At 59.8% G+C, this 16,381-nt stretch overlaps 2 protein-coding genes across 2 annotated transcripts; one reads left to right on the top strand and one right to left on the bottom strand.

The window, feature by feature from the left end:
* The first annotated feature begins 388 nt into the window (after positions 1-388).
* MPEG1 (macrophage expressed 1) lies at positions 389-3,444 on the top strand. The gene has a single exon (XM_057430946.1). It carries the CDS (start codon positions 486-488, stop codon positions 2,643-2,645), a length of 2,160 nt encoding a protein of 719 aa, XP_057286929.1. The 5' UTR covers positions 389-485; the 3' UTR covers positions 2,646-3,444.
* Positions 3,445-5,284: 1,840 nt separating this feature from the next.
* On the bottom strand, positions 5,285-13,556 carry DTX4 (deltex E3 ubiquitin ligase 4). Its single transcript, XM_057430945.1, has 9 exons — positions 13,219-13,556; positions 9,637-10,360; positions 8,734-8,795; positions 8,455-8,616; positions 8,274-8,335; positions 7,828-7,980; positions 6,962-7,123; positions 6,529-6,618; positions 5,285-6,141 (listed from the first exon to the last, which is right to left on the bottom strand). Exons 1-9 carry the CDS (start codon positions 13,427-13,429, stop codon positions 5,908-5,910), a joined length of 1,860 nt encoding a protein of 619 aa, XP_057286928.1. The 5' UTR covers positions 13,430-13,556; the 3' UTR covers positions 5,285-5,907.
* Between the last annotated feature and the right edge of the window lie 2,825 nt (positions 13,557-16,381).

Here is a 16,381-nt window from a genome sequence, read left to right as displayed (position 1 = left end):
GCAGCAGCAAGGTCCATGTGACCAAGGGACAGGTCTCACCCCATTGTGTGAGTGGGACCCCCCTGGCCAAGAGTCTGGGGACAGGTCCCTCGCGTGGCAAGAAGGGTCACTCAGGAGCAAGGGAGGATTAACTTGAGGGAGTCACACGGGCATTGCCGAGGGACACCTTGAAATTCCCTGGCCACAGTGACAAGATGAGAGGTTTCTCCCTGTTCCATCCCTTGCAAAGCAGCTTTCCTAGAGACAGGGAGCTTTCACAGCAGGGAGGCTCTGGGCTCTGGGCACCTCTACATGCTACTCCCCACCCACTTGATCAGCTCCACTTGGCCATTCTTCACAGTCCTCAGTTCTCATTTCTCCTTTCCCTTTCACATTTGTTCAACCCCCAAAGGAGGAAACACCCACAGCTACAGCCCCAGCAGCTCATTTCCCCTTTGCAGCCCCAGCACCCAGGCGTCTGGCAAAGGCCCCGTGCCGGCTCGGCCATGGGCTGGCTGCTGGTGGGGGTCCTGCTGGCCTCCATGTTAGTGGCTTTGGTGACAGGGGCTGAGCAGAGCCAGGAGCTGTCCCCCTCCACCAGGCTTCCGGAGTGCAAGAAGACCCTGAAGCTCCCAGGTCTGGAAGTGCTGCCAGGGGGCGGCTGGGATAACCTCAGGAATTTGGATATGGGCAAAGTCATCAATCTGGGCTACTCACTGTGTAAGACCACAGAAGATGGATCTTACATCATTCCAGATGAGGTCTTCACTATCCCTCGCAAGCAGAGCAACCTGGACATCAACTCTGAGATCATCGAGTCCTGGAAAGATTACCAAAGCATCACCTCTGCCTCCATCAACCTGGAGCCGTTCCTCTTCTCCTCCATCAATGGCAAGTTCTCGTATGACTTTCAGAGGACCAAGACCCACCAAGTGAAAGACCGCGCCGTCACCACCCGCGTGCAAGTCAGGAACCTGGTTTACACAGCCAAGGTCGACCCAGGGGCAGTCCTAGACAAGGGCTTCAAGAAGCAGCTGCTGACCATCGCCAGCCACCTGGAGAACAACCAAACACGCATGGCTGACTTTCTGGCTGAGGTGCTGGTGCTTAACTACGGCACCCACACCATCACGTCTGTGGACGCTGGAGCAAGCTTGGTGCAGGAGGATCAGATCAAGGCAATTTTCCTGAAAGACAGCTCGGCCAAACGGAGTGCAGTCACAGCCTCAGCCGGTGTGGCTTTCCACAGCATCATCAGTGTGAAAAGCGAGGAGTCCCTGAACATCAGCTCTGGCTTCACCAAGCAGTATCTGGAGAACCGCACCAGCTCCAGGGTAGAGAGCATTGGCGGGCCCCCGTTTTACCCAGGCATCACCCTCAAGACCTGGCAGGAGGGAATCAGAAACCAGCTGGTGGCTCTCGACCGCTCAGGGCTGCCCCTGTACTTCTTCATCAAGCCCAGCACGCTGCCAGAGCTGCCGTCCCCCACAGTAAAGAAGCTGGCCAGGCATGTGGAGATGGCCATCCGCCGCTACTACACCTTCAACACCTACCCGGGCTGCACTGATGCCACCTCACCCAACTTCAACTTCCATGCCAACACCGATGATGGCTCCTGCGAGGGTGCCATGACCAACTTCACCTTTGGGGGAGCTTTCCAGGAGTGCACTGGGCTGGCCGGCCCCGACACCAGCATGCTCTGCCAGGGGCTGGAGCAGAGGAACCCCCTCACTGGAGCATTCTCCTGCCCCAGCACCTACACTGCAGTGCTGCTGGGCATGCAGGAGCAGGAGGAAGGTCACAGCCATCTGGAGTGCCACAAAAAGTGCACCCTGGGCATCTTCTGTCACCGCAAGTGCCAGGATGTCTTCTGGCTCTCCCGGGTGCAATTCAGAGCCTACTGGTGTGCTGCGAGCAGGACAGTGGCCCCAGGCTTGGGATACCTCTTTGGAGGGCTGTTCAGCAGCCAGAGTGTCAACCCCATCACCGGTGCCCAATCCTGCCCCTTGGGGTACTTCCCACTGAAGCTCTTTGATGAGCTTATGGTGTGCGTGAGCCAGGATTACGAGGGGGGTAGCCAGTATGCAGTGCCCTTTGGGGGTTTCTTTAGCTGCCAGGCAGGGAACCCCTGGGCAAGGCAGCACCAGGGCACTGCCAAGGACCTCCATGACAAGAAATGCCCCCCAGGCTTCAGCCAGCACTTGGCACTCATCAGCAATAGCTGCCAGGTGGAATACTGCGTCCAGGCTGGAATCCTCACAGGGGGCTCATTGCCACCTGCCCGACTGCCCCCCTTCACCCGGCCCCCCACCAGCCCGCCGGCCATCGACACCGTGCTGGTGAGCAGCGTGGATGGAGGCAGCGCCTGGGTCAGGGATGGGCAGAGCCACACGTGGCGGCCAGTCCAGCCAGAAGAAATCCAGCATGCAACAGAGATGGTGAGGGGCCGGGGGCTGTCAGGGGGCGAGGTGGCCGGCATCACTGCAGCAGTGCTGGCGGGGCTGGCCACCATCCTGGCGACAGTCTGCTACAGCCGCTGGAGGTACAAGGCAAAGGGATACCGTGCAGTGGGCGAAGGGGACAGCCCTGCTGCAAGCCTGGAAGACAGGACTGTGCTCTCTGTGGGTAAGGGGTACCAGCAACAGCTGGAGGGACTGTTGGCATGACTGCCATGTCCCCGTCCCATGTCCCCTCCCATCCCAACTGTCCCCCAAACCCAGGCCAAGCCCTTTACCCAGCACCCCTGCCACAAGCAAAGCTGTGCAGCACCAGCAGCCCCCTGGAGCTGAGGGTCCCTGTCCCCACAGAGAACCAAGGCTCACCTGTCCATGGGGTAACACATGCTCCTGCCCTCCAGATCCCCAAGCTCCAGCATCAAGCTCCTGAGAGGTTCCATGGCCCTTCAGACCTGTCCCCAGCTGGCCTCAGAGGCCAAGTCCCAGGGTCAACCCGTCACCAGCACACACCACGACATCCCTCCACCAGGCCCTGCACCTCCACGACTGCATCTTCCCCTTCCAACCAGTCCTGGGGTTTCTGCCGCTTCAGAGCTGAAATGAGCTTCCCCTCCACTGCAGCCATGCCCCAGCTGTGCCCCCATCTCAAAACCAGAAAAAGGGGACCCAGTGTACCCTTCAACAAGCTGCTCAGGACGCTGGGGCGCCCAGGGAAAAAGAAACCCTCAGCACAGACATCTTCTTCCCCCCAGGCTGGCCCCAAAAAGCCAGTGAAAGCTGTGCAACCTTCCCTTCTCCCACACACACAACACCAGCAGTGCATGGGCACATCCACAGTGGAGACTTGCTCCTTGTAAAAACCGGGTCAGGATGCGTGCAGGAGCCTGACTCCTGGGGAGAAGAGCCCCAGCCCTGCAGAGAGCCCCCGGGACCTGCAGCCCCCAGGGCCAGCACAGACGGCAGGAGCAGCACTTCCCTGCGGGACAGGAGGGAGCAGGGCGACCTCATGGAGACACGCGCAGCATTAGCCACTGACCTCTGCCTGCTGCAGCGGGAGGGCACCCCTGTCTCCATGTATATCTATCGGGATAGATATACACACACGCGCAGAGGCACGGATCAGTTTTATTTCAGCCAGAAACTGTGGAGGGAACACAGCATTAAAAAAAGGAAAAAAAAAAGTCACGTTGTGAAGAGTCTGTGTGATGGTGACAGCGCGGGCGAGGGGGCTCCCCCCGGCCATGGGAGGGTTTTGCATAGCTCCAGCCACGAGTTCTCTGCAGGGGGAAGTCCAGGGCTGCGGTGGAAGAGAAATGGCACTGCAGCAGCTCCCCCAGCTGCAGAGCCGCCCAAAACGGGGTTTTCCTGCGGAAAGAGGTTTTCTCCCTTGAGGTAGAAAATACCATCCCATGCTAATGAAGGCTGGGGTCAGCCCCATGCAAAGGGGCATCAGGGGACGAAGGGTGCCGGGCCCTCCCTGCCGTGCCCCCTCGCTCACCTGGCCACACAGACGACGGACAGAAGACAACAGAGAGGCCAGGCCGTGCAGGGACAGCGAGCATCCCCACCATCTGCTTTATTGACCCCCAGCCCTCGCTCCGTGGGGCGGCCGGCGGGGACCAACACACCCCCACGAGGGGAGAGTTAAAACAGCCACGACAACAGAACGATGCACAGCGGGACGCCCCCCCTCCCCGCCGCAGCTTTGTCCCCAGGGACGGGGGGGGGTGAGGTGACCCCTCAGGAACACCAGGAGGGGAATGCAACAAAACGGGCAAGGAAGCCCCAAAGCCCTGGGAGCAGCAGTGCAGGACTGGGGTCAGCATGGGCAGTGGTGGGCACCGCCTCCCCCAGGGTCCCACTTTTCAAATCCCAGGGTCTTGCGGGACAGGGACATGAACACAGTCAACCCCACCGACAGGGAGTGCCCCACAGGACCCCCAGAACTGCCGGCACCTCCTCAGCACCCTCTCACAGGTGGCTCTGAGAGGCCCTATTAAGTGTCCAAGGCCTGGCAGGAACCCCAAGATGCCCATGCAACCCCCCATCACCCATAATGTCCTCCCATGCCACCCTCCCTGGCCCCAGCCCAAAATCAGTGACAATTAACTGCCGGCTGCCTCCCCCTCTCAGGGGGATGGTCTCTGGGGATGGTGCTGGGACCTAGCAGGAAGGGGAATGATTCCCACCTGCACCTGGCCCCATGTCTATAAATATATAAAGGGGGAGTGTCACGAGGATGGAGCCAGGCTCTACTCAGTGGCAAACAATGATAGGACAAGGGCTAATGGGTACAAACTGGAACACAAGAGGTTCCACTTAAACTTGAGAAGAAACTTTTTCTCAGTGAGGGTGACAGAACACTGGAACAGGCTGCCCAGGGAGGTTGTGGAGTCTCCTTCCCTGGAGACATTCAAAACCCGCCTGGACACATTCCTGTGTAACACTATCTAGGTGTTCCTGCTCCGGCAGGGGGATTGGACTAGATGATCTTTCGAGGTCCCTTCCAATCTCTAGCATACTGTGATACTGTGACCCACAGATGACAGCCCCACCATGGGGCACAGACCCTCTTTGGGGTGGGGGGTCTCCACAGTAGGGGAGCAGTGCTGCCCCTGTCCCCTCAGCACCCCAAGTGCCACCAAGCCTGGCCACAGCACTGCATTCTCCCCCCCAGGCAACCTCACAGAATGCCACCACCTATATGTACATATATACGAAAACCCCCAAACACGAGGTATATAAAAATTCACCGCGGGGATTCCCCCATACGAACAGTTCAAGGAACCCACTAAACAGAGGGCAGGAGATGGGCCAGGAAACATGCTCCCCCTCTCCCCCCACCCTGCCCTTCCCTCCCTGGCACAGGATGGGGGCAGCCCAGACAAGGGAACCCTGCAGGGCACAGCTCAGACACAGCCAAGAGGAGAAGAGGGCACAGGGCTAGGGGCCAGCCAGAGCAGACCGGGGCCCCCAACCTCCATGGACACAGGAGACCAGTGGGGAGGTACCAGACAGGACAAATGAACAAACAGATGGCTGAGGGAAAAGGCAGAGCAAAGGGGACTCCCATGGACCCGCTCCCACCCCAGGCCAGGTCCCAACCCCAGATGGATGCCAGCGGCATCAAGCCAAGCTCGGACCATCCATGGACGAGAAGAGAGGGGAATCTGGCACCCCCCAAGCCCTTGGCACAGCAGCAGGGGGGACAGGACACCAGCCAGAGGGGATGGCAGGGCCAGCGTAAAGCCCTGCAGCTCTGTGGGGCAAGGCTTTCCCACAGGAGCAAAGGGGATGTCCAAAAGGACCTTCTCTCAGATTCCCAGCCAGTCTACAGATGCTCTCACTGGGTGGGTGCCACCAGGAGCAGGGGTCCCAGGTGCTCCCTGCAAAGCACCCAGGTGGGTTTCTTCAGCAGGTTTATCCTCGGGAGTGGCACAGGTGCCCCTTCCCTGGCCTCACTGCTGTGGTCTCAGTCCTTCTCCTGTGCCAGGCTCTCCTCTGTGATGCCCTGGGCCGCAAGCTCAGCCAGGACATTGTCCAGGTAGTTGATGTCGGGGTAGCCGTGGCCAGTGAGGTTGGAGCCAAACTCTGTCTTGTGGTGGATCTCATTCCAGATCACCGTGTCTGACTCGCCTGTGGTGCTGGAGGTCCCAATGGCAAAGATCAAGCGCCGGTCCCAGGCTACCAGCAGCAACTTCAGTACCTGTGGAGGGGAGAGCTGGAGCAGGCAGCAAGGCAAACACTGGAGGGAGCACCCACTTCTGCGCAGGGCATGCCTGATCATCCTGGTACACCCCGGCAACATGAGCAACCCACAGCCAAGCCCTCCAGGGAGCTTGGGATCCCAGCACAGGGTCCTACCCCAACCGGAATAGTGGACCAGGCTGCAGAGCTCCCCCAGTGCATAGGAACATCACTGGGCCCCTGCAGAGCATGATGGGTGGGCTGTGGGGAAAACCTCCACCCAGATTTGCCTACATAAGCCGTATCTGCTTTTCCCCATGCTCCAAGTAGCTGCTTGCTCCCTCTCTGCCTCAATACACCCTTGAGTGTGCCCTGGCTGGCTCGGGCCACCCCAGTTGCCCTTTACCTTCCTGCCCTTCTCGCTGTCTGGCAGGTAGCAGTGCCGCGGGAAGCCACGGGCGGTGAAGCTCTTCCCAGGGTTTGGGTGCTCCGGTCCCTGCAGCGTGTGGATTGGAAGAACAAAATCCTTTTGAATCTCAGAGGGATGCTCTGGGCATAAGGTAACCCACAACCTCGGTGGATGCAGAGCTGCTTGCTTCTGTGCTAGGTGGACATGATCCAGCACAGCGACCCTAAATTCTACGGCCTGCTACCGTGCCATTTAAGCAGACAGGGCCAACGCTTCCATGCAGATGTACCCCAGACTTCCCACATCCTTATGGACATGCAGCTCCTGAGACATCATTGAACCCAGAGCCCCAAGCCAAGGCATGACAAGGGCCACCAGTTCCCACAGGGCACCATACACATACCCCACTGGGCATGGGGCTGGGACGTACCTGCACCCCTGGGGGAATGTTGTAGATGATGCGGATGGTTTTGCAGTCAGAGTGGCCAGGCAGCGCATGAGGGATAATGTGATATTCCATCTTCCCTGGGGGCTGTGTCCCCGTCTTCACCCCATAGATGGTTTTGCAGGTGGGACACTGCAGGCTTCCATCCTGAGAGAAGAGGGGAACATAATGAAACCGGTATCTCCCAACAATGAGCCAGACTGGACACGTCATCCCTGAGCAGCGCAGGCTGATGGTTTTCTCATGAAATCAGTAATTTCAAAAGCACTTGGGATGCAGGGGTAGGGCTTGGAGAAATTTGCTACACTGACCCAACTGCAACCAAACCCCCAAGGTCTGTGTTTCTCTTCCTCACCAGTTTCACAGCCCTTGCTACTTTCCCTACCTCTGCCTTGTTTTTTTTACATTTTTATTTCAAAGAGGAAAAGGTAGGAAATATTTCAATTTCCTCAAGCCACGTGAAACGCATTAACACATTTTCCTCAGGACTTTGAGCACAACGGCTCATTTTCCTCAGGACTTCGAGCACAAGGGGGCTCAGGAAAACCCAGCACTTGCTGGAAAAGCACTGCCTGGCACCAGACACCAGGTAGCTCTGCTCAAACACACAGGGGTCAAAGTTCACTAAGGAGGAGGAAAGCAGGGATGCAAAACTGGGCACAGTGGGGGAAAAACACCTGCACGACCCTGGTTTGTGACCGAACGGTTCTGAAGTCCTGCTGCTGCTAAAAACTAAACTCCCTACCAGAGCAGGGAGGTCTGAGCCCTCCAGCACGCCAGGACTTGTGCACTGCCCTGCTGAGGGCAGGTGGACCTCAGCACAGCCACCAAGCAGGGCCACAGTCTCACACCTTGTTGCCATTGTTGTACATGGCGACCAGGCAGTGGAGGTGGAAGACATGGCCACATTTCACCAGCTTGCCCACCAGGTCAGGCTTGATGGCCATCTGGGGTCCCTTGTAGCCAGAGGGTGCAGAGAGGCGCTCCATGCAGATGGTGCAGTCCTGCGTGGAAGAGAAGGGTCAGAAGGATGGATGTAGCCAGAGCCTCACCAAGGACACGGGGCCGATGAGCTGCCCAGCTCTTGCGCAGGGACTAGCACCCACCCCTGGGTGGCTGCAAGGGCTGGCCAACATCTGCATGTGGCACAGAGACCCTCTCTGGATGGGGAGAGGGCACAGCCACAGGTGGCAGTGGGAGACCACTGCATGGCATGTCTCCATCACCCATGTCTCCAGTCACTACTCCCGGGTCAGAGAACCCCAGGACACCCCAGCACAGCCCCTGCTGCTCGCACCTCATCCGGCGGATGCCGCACCTTCTGCAGGTATTTTTTCAGTACTTCCTCTGGAGTTTTACCTGCGGGAGAGCAAGAGTCAGAGGAACTAGATGGCAGCATGGGGGAAACCCACTGCTGGGAGCAGCAGGAGGGGATAGGGGAACCAGGTAGGGAAGCCAAGTGGAAAAGCTCCTCTTACCCTTCTTGGCTTGTTTCTTGGTGGTCTTGCGGCAGGAGTGGGAGATGCCAGGGATGGACTGGATCTCACTCTTGCTGACAGGAGGGGGGTGCAGCACCAGCTTGGGGGGCCGCGTCAGGCAGACAGGTAGCCCGGCTGCACTCATTAGGATCCCTGTGATCCCTGGGCGAAACGGCACTGATCACCCAGCAGCACCCAGAACCCCAGATGCTCCCCCCAAAAACAGCCAGCTGGGGCTGACTTCCCCCTGGGGACAGGGATCAGTCACCCCACCCTCACCTGCCAGTGCTGGGTTGACGGGGCTAGAGCCTGTGAGGTTCTTCACAGGGACAGTGGGGACCCTACAAAGAGCCAGCAGAGAGCACATCAGGGCTGGCAGCAGGCACCCACAGCCCCACAGGCCCCAGGGCCAGACAATAGTTGCCTGAGCAACTGAACAGGCTGGAAATAGAAAATCCCCCAATGGGGCGACATGCCCCCCTGCCCCACTGCCGCCTTTTCTCTCACTCTTTAGAAACCCTGCCTGCGCCTCCATTCACAGCCCCTTTTTGTCACTGCTCCCTGGGCCGGTCTGTTGGTTTTTAACTCTTTTCTCCTATGGCCACATTGCTGCCACAGCTCTTTCTCCCCTCCCCTTAGGGCTCTCTTCCATGGGAAAGTTTCCCAGGTCAGGAGTGGAGGGAAGGGGGAGGATGGAGAGGGAGAGAAAAGGGGGCAGGCTGCAACAGAAGGCTCATGGCAGAGCCAGACAAAGGAGAGAAACAGGCTCATTAAATGCCCACTCCCTCGAAAAAAATGTCTTCAGAGGGTGGGGGTCTGGAGGGACCCCTTCTCATAGGTTCTGAATGGCTTTTCTTTGGGCCTTTTGCAGTCCCCCACTCATCCCCTGCCACCGAGAGAAAGAGCAGCCTCAACCTACTCATTGAGATGCAGAAGCCACCCCATCCCTGCTTCAGTCCCCAGGCACCAGTGTGGAAGGCGAGGGGCCCAGCAGAGCTCTCTGTCCACGGGAGGCTGGAGACCATGAGATCTCCCACCAGGCTCGGGGGCAATCACACCCTTGCAGCAGGGAGCCCCCAGGGGCTGCTGCCCCTCTGTGCCCCAGGGAAAAACCAACCCAAAACCCACACTGACCCTGTTCTTCCCCCAGCTACCCTCTGGCTCGCACGTGACAGGACTCACCCAGAGGCAATGAGGACACGGGACTGGGCGATGGCCAGGCGCTGGAGGTGGCTGCGGTTCAGGGTGCCAAGGCCAGGGCGGGAAGCTTTGCTGCTGCCCGCGCCAGGGGGACTGGAGGTGGTGCTGGCTGAGCTCAAGGCCGGTGTGCTGCCTGCCTGGCGCCGGCTGCTTTGGGCTGCCAGCGGCTTCAGTGAGCCACGCACCGCAGCCACGCTGTCCGGTGCCTTGGCCCCCAGGGCTGGCACTGCTGCTTTGGAGGTGGCGGGTGGCGCAGGGGGAACTTTGCGGGTCTGCAGGGTGGCAGTGCCAGGGCCAGCAGCTGACACAGTGGCTTTGACACTCATGACCAGGAGACACTGGGGACAGGCACAGGCTGGAACTGGGGGGGCTGCTGCCGCACCAGGGCTGGCCGGCCAGGACTGTGACTTGGGCAGGGTGCCTGAGACCAGAGGATAGACCATGTCAAGGCGGCGGCGAACACGGCGCTTGCGCTGGGTCTGACGGTTGATCTGGCCCATGGTGGCAAAGTCGATGACATAGCAGAAGCCAATGGCACTCAGGTCCACCCAAGGGTGCTGTTTCTCGTAGGCACGCTGGATGGTGATACCCACATCCATGTCGTAGGGCGTCCACGTCCCACTGTCGTTCTCCCACTCCCAGACAACTCCCTTGCCTGGCGCTGAAGATGGGTCATAGTAGCTGCGCCGGACAGGTCGGATAGTGCCTGAGGGAGGGTGAGAGAGGTTGTCAGGCCCTGGCGCCAGCATCCACCTGCAGGCAGGGAGCAAAACCACCCCAACCTGCCCTGCCAGAGTTGTTCCACAGGGGGACGGGACAGTTTTCTGGCTTCCTGGCTCAGCCACTGTCTCTGCCCTGCCAGGGGACTGATGTGCCTTGGTGCTCCCACACTGCTGCCTGCAAACTGCCCTGCCATAGCCACACTTGAAAGGCCAGGGAGCCCCATGGCTCTATAACACATAGCACTGGGGTGCACCCAGTGAGGGAAGGCCAGATTGGTCTACTGTGGCAGCTGCCCTCCTAGCCCAAGCCCTGATGGGGAAACAGAACCACAAGCTTGGCCAATCCAACCTGTTCCCAGGGCCCTCCATGGGAGCCTGATGAAACCAGGCATGTAGACACCAGACACCTGCAGTGCCTGCCATGGCCCCATCTCCCTCTCAGGTCCAGAGCAGGATGGGTAACAAAAGATTTAAGGAGCAGCTCTGAGCCTTGCAATGGAGAACGTGGCCAGGCTCAGCCCTGGGGTCCCATCCTGAGCATGCCTCTGGTGCCCAGAATTGTTTGTTAGTGGGTGGGATGAGCTCATGAGCATCATTGCCTCCACACTCATGCAAACCCCCATGGCTCAGCCCCACTGCCAGCAGCAGGAACAAGAAGGCTCAAAGAGAAGAAATACTAAGTCGCCTGCTTCAGCTTTTCACCACGTGTCTTGCACAGCCTGCAAGAATTTCAGTCTTTTTTACCCCCACCTCTCCACTGGGAGCAGTCACCACCACCTGACCCAATACAAGAACACATTCCACGAGAAAGTGGGCTAAAAAGGAAGGAAAAAAAAAAAAAAGCTGTTTATTAGCACTAATTACATTAGCACCCTGCTATGAAGAATGGGGTGCAGCTGCACCCCGGGGAAGCCAGACCACTGTTCCTGTCCTGCCAAGGGACAACCAGGGGAGAAGAGCTGCTGGCACTGGTGGCACAAAGCAGGGCCAGAGGGGAGTGGGACGATAATTTATCCTAATCCAGCATGAGGCGGGAAGGGCGGCAGCAGCGGCATGTGGCATCTGTCGGTCCCCGCGCGGTGGTGTGGGAATGCCAGGCGCTCCCCCAGACCGGCGTGGCCAGCCGGCCTCCCATTCAGCAGGGGAAGAAAAGGGACAATAGCTATTCAGGCCCTGCCAGGGTCGCGACCCCCCCCCAAATCAGAGCTGTTTAATGACCCAAAATACCAACATCCCCAGCAACCCAGGGAGACACAGAACAATCCCCCATTCAGGCCTCCTTCCTGGCGACAATAGCCCTCAGAGGCTGGCCCCCAGCCCTGCCGCAGAGTTCCCTCATCCCCACACCCCCGGGCAGGGGAGGGTCCCCACCAGCCCCCGGGGCTGCTAGGGGAAGCAGGACAAAGGAGAGTGCCCAGCACCCCAGAGCACCCAACACCCCCTGCCCCAGGGACGAGGAAACTGGCTGGTCCCCCTCCCTGTGGCCATCATATGCTGGGGGACACAAATCCCCTGCGCCAATCTCTCCCCCATGGATGCCTGTGACCCACATCCAAGACCATACATGCCCCACCACTTTGGAAGCCCTTCCAGGCACCCTACCCTGTGGACCCCCCCAGTGCCTTCTCATTTCCCCCACACACCGAATACCGCTTCACCTGTCCAAACCATCACCCTGGGGACCTCCCACCTGCCTATGCCTTAATTTAGCCCACAAGAATTGCATAGCACAGGGTCTTTGGGGTTGGCGGCAGCCCTAGGGTAGCAGAGGCAGCTAGGCATGGTGGAACACGGCCTGGGCAGGGTCTGCAGAGGACAGGCTCCACACACAAAGGGGCTGTGGAGCAGGAAAGGAAAAGGCCACAGCGTGCAACAGGGCTCAGGGAGGTGCAGCAGGGAGGAGGCCAGGCAGCATGACCCCATATGGGACCAGGAATGCACAGGCAAGGCTGGGCAGCACACGATATGACAAGCACCTGGGGGGGACGAGGCGGGATGGCGTAACACAAGCTGGCAGCAGGTGATGCCAGGCAGCATGGGCTCAGGCAGCATCAGGCAGGGCTCGGCAGCAGCATGGTGCTGGGTACAGAGAAGCAGAGCTGTGCTATTCCAGGGCAAGCTGCACAGGGCAGTGCAAGGCAAATCCAGGTGCCGTGTGGGACCGGGCAGTGCAATCCCGGATCAAGCAGTGTAATGTAGTGCAGCACCCAGCAGCACAGTAAAGCCAGCAACATGATGGCAGAGTGGGTGATGGGATGGAAGGGATGTAAGGCAGGGCAAGGCACCACAATGTGATTCAGGACTGGGAAAGGCAGCGCAGTACAGCCCAGCTCCGGCTTAGGCAATGCAGTATGGGGCCCGGCAGCACAGCATTGTGCAACACAGTGCAAGGCAATCCCAGGTCTGGCAGCGCCACGCAACACCGGACCTGGCAGCGAAGCAAATCCACACCAACCAGTGCAATGCAACAAGGGCCCTGGGATGCAGAACGACTCCGGACCAATGGTGGCAGGCAGGAAAGCACCTGACCGAGCAGGGCAGCGCGGGGCTGCCCGAGGGCCCAGGGCGGGCAGCGCTGGCTGGGCCCGGTGGCGCGGTGCGGTGAAACTGCAGAGCGGTCAGCACGATGCAGTGCAAGGTCCGGCCCCGCTGGCCGGCACCGAGCGGCGCAACTCAAATCCGAAGCCAAGAGCACCCTGCAGCCGAGAGCCGCGGGTAGTGCTGCGCCCCGGCCGCCGTCCAACAGCAAGGCCAGACCGGGGGCCCGGTGCAACGTGCAGCCAGGTCGAGCGGCGCAAATCAACGCGAGGGTAGCGCGGGAGGCCCGGCCCGGCCGACTCACCGGTGTCCTGGCGGAACTGGTGCATGGACTGCAGGTCGATGATGTAGGGCGCCAGGCGGCTGTCGGCCTGGCCCAGCACCACGCTGCCGCCTGCCCGCGGCCCGGCGCGGGCCACAGCCTCGATGTGGTGGCTGACGGCCGGGCTGTAGGGCCGCCACCGCCCGTGCTCGTTCAGCCATTCCCACACCACCACGGCCGAGGCCAGCAGCATGGCTCCGCCACCGCGGCCGCTGCAGCCCGGCTCGCCGGCTCTCGCATGCTCGGCGCGGCGCAGGACGCTGCCCGCCCCCACCCCGGGGCCGGCTCCTGCGGGCGCGGAACACGGGGGCCGCCCCTCGGCGCTGCAGCGGGGGGCGGAGCCAGACCTGACGTAACCACGCCCGGCCCGGCCCGGCCCGGCGGCGCCGAGCATCCGCCGGAGTGGGAGAGCGGGGCCGGGAGGAACCATTCCCGCGGCGGGAGGGCGGAGCTGGGCGCGGCTCGGCTCCACGCACCCCGCGGACCCGGGAGCCCCTCTCTCGCGTGCCGCACTTCCCGTGTCCCGGTGCCCCGACTCTGCAGTCCCCGGGCCCCCGGCGTCGCCCGGGCCGGGGGTCCCGGTGCGCACCCGCCGCTGTGCGACAGCCCGTCACGTGCCCGACGCGGCGGAACGTCGGGGCTGGACCCTCGTCCAGCGCCGCGACAGAGCCGCGGGTCCGAGCGCCTTGGCCGGCAGGGACCTGCCCCGGTAGCTGCCCGGGCACGGCCCGCCGTGAACGGAGCTGAGCTCAGAGCCCAGGATCGACACGTGCCTCGCCGGGCACCCGCCTGCGACCGGGCTGCCGGACACCGCTTGTGTTCCCCGGGAGGGTTCTGGGAAGTTCACACGCAGCTCCAGCCTAGTACGAGGCTGCAAATCCTTCGGGATGCTTCTGTGGCTTCCGTGTTGCCTCGGGGCTTTGCTGTGCAAACTGGAACGGGTGCAGACAAACCCCAACTCCCCCGGAGGTGTGCGTGGGCACCTCTGCTTTAACGGGACTCCCTGGGAGTGGAGCAATCAGCACTGCCCCATTCCTGCAGCCCCAGAAAAGTCAACTCTGAGCTTGTTCTTCCACTGAGCCCCACGAGCAGCTTCCCAGAGCACCCCTGAGCAGCAGGGTGTTGGCAACAGTAAGTGCTGGCTGGCACTTCATCTGGTGATCATCTTGCTCAGACACAAAACCATTTCTTGGCTATTAAACGAAACAGCCATTACCTGGCTCGGGGAGAGCTGAGCAATCTGCGCACAGGTTCTCCAGCACTGGCATATCCCCCATTCATTGTCAATGTCATCTTAGAGGCCCGGCCATGGGGCCCACAGTGCTGCTGCTCGATGTTCCTGAGCTCTCAGTGCAGCTCCTCTCCTGGCAAACCAGTTTCCCAGGCACTGCCAGCGGTGTTTGTGGTGAGAAACCATTAGGCAAGCTCTAAATAGAGGAAAAAAAAGGGAAGCTAAAAAGTGGGAAAGAAAAAGGTGGAGAGTAACTGCGGTGCTGCCAGCTGGTGGGCACCATGATGAAAGAGGAGGCAAACCACAGAAGTTCAAGCACATCTTTCCTTCCAGCTTGTTCCCAGAGACATGCAGGGCTGTGCTGGAAGTGTGCTTTCCTGCGAGAAGGGAGATGCCAGCTCTTCCCTGGAAGGCAGTGTGGCATTGGCGGTTTTCACCTACTCCTGTGGGGCAGAGAGTGCAGCCAAAGCCACAACAGGGAAACCCAGGGAAATCCTTTCTGCTGACTCAGGATGGAGGAAAAGGTTTTCCTGCTATTAAAAATGAAAGTGTTGGTGAACATCCCAGCACCCCTGGCTCAGGATCACAGTGTCAGGAGCCAGCACAATAATGCTGGTGCAGGATGGTGGAAGGGGCTGGGAGAGCTGCTGGGGCTGATGGTGCATGGTGAATTTATCCTCTCCCAACACCTAGCACCAATGCCAGCACCCAAGTATGGGCATGCCCAAGGCCAGGGAACTGCCTCAGTCACCTTGAAACCTTTCCAATCCCACAAAGGGTGCCCAACACAACCACATGTTAAGCCCAAAGATCTTTTTTTTTTTTTTTAATTAAACACATCTGTGGGTTTATTTTGGTGGTTTGGTGGCTCCTTCCCCCTGCAATTAGGGAGCACACACACCCCCCTTCCCCATTCCCACCAGCACTGTGAATCCTTTATCTCTTCCCAAAGCACAATCTCAGATGGCTTTTTGGTGGGTATTTAGTTTACAGGAGGCCATTCAGGGTCCTCAGTAGCTTTAGCCATGTGGGTATGACTGTGCTCCCCTTAAGCTCTTCGTATCTGTTTCCAAGATCAACAGCTTCAGTCACTTCACCCAGATCAACTTAACTTCAGCCTACAGCAACAGAAGCCCAAAGGGCCTCCCAGCAGTAAGAGAGCTTGGCCATCAGGTGCCCCCATTCTCACCAGTGAGTTCACCCGCAGTTCCCTTTGGACATCACCATGTATTTGCTCCGTGGTGGGGGCTTGCTGGAAGGGAGAGCTCCAGAACCTCTCACTCAGCCAGAGGTGCAGGTCTGGCCTATGGCTTGTGTTCTTATGCTGTTCCTTTGTATCGTGGCCGTTTCAAAGCATTGTGGGTGCTCTGCAAACAGACACACCTAGTGTTGCCAGCAAGGAAGGAATGAGTGAGGCTGCAAAGGTGGCAGTGGTGCCGCTGGGCACAGCCCCGGGAAGCCCCTGGAGCAGCATCATCCACTTTCAATCCCCATCGACTTTCAATCCCCATCCACCTCCAACCCCCAGTGCTATTCCGACTCCCAGAGCGTGGCAGCAGTGCCCAAGCTGAGCTCATGGCACCGCCAGCCCCAGGTCAGGAGGATCAAGTTGCTGGAACCTGCTTCCAGGGAATGTGAAGGTCACCTCGTACCCGGGCAACTGCAAAGGGATAAAAGGGGTCTCCCCTCACTACAGGAGAGACATTGAGGTGCTGGATCAGGGCCAGAGAAGTGCTACGGAGCTGGTGCAGGGCCTGGAGGCCAAGTGTGATGGGGAAGGGCTGAGTGACCTGGGGGGCTCAGTCTGGAGAAGAGAAGGCTCAGGGGGGACCTGATGGCTGCCTACAAGTGCCTGAGAGGAGGATGGAGCCAGGAGGGGCTGGGCTCTGCTCCCAAGGAACAAGGGATGGGACA

Source organism: Pezoporus wallicus, unplaced genomic scaffold, assembly GCF_028554395.1.
Source record: "Pezoporus wallicus isolate ANWC-B61680 ecotype Strahan unplaced genomic scaffold, APGP_CSIRO_Pwel_v1 contig_14259, whole genome shotgun sequence".
Lineage (NCBI taxonomy): Eukaryota > Metazoa > Chordata > Aves > Psittaciformes > Psittacidae > Pezoporus > Pezoporus wallicus.
Note: the sequence above shows the minus strand (reverse complement) of the source record. Positions and strands in the feature narration are given on the sequence as shown.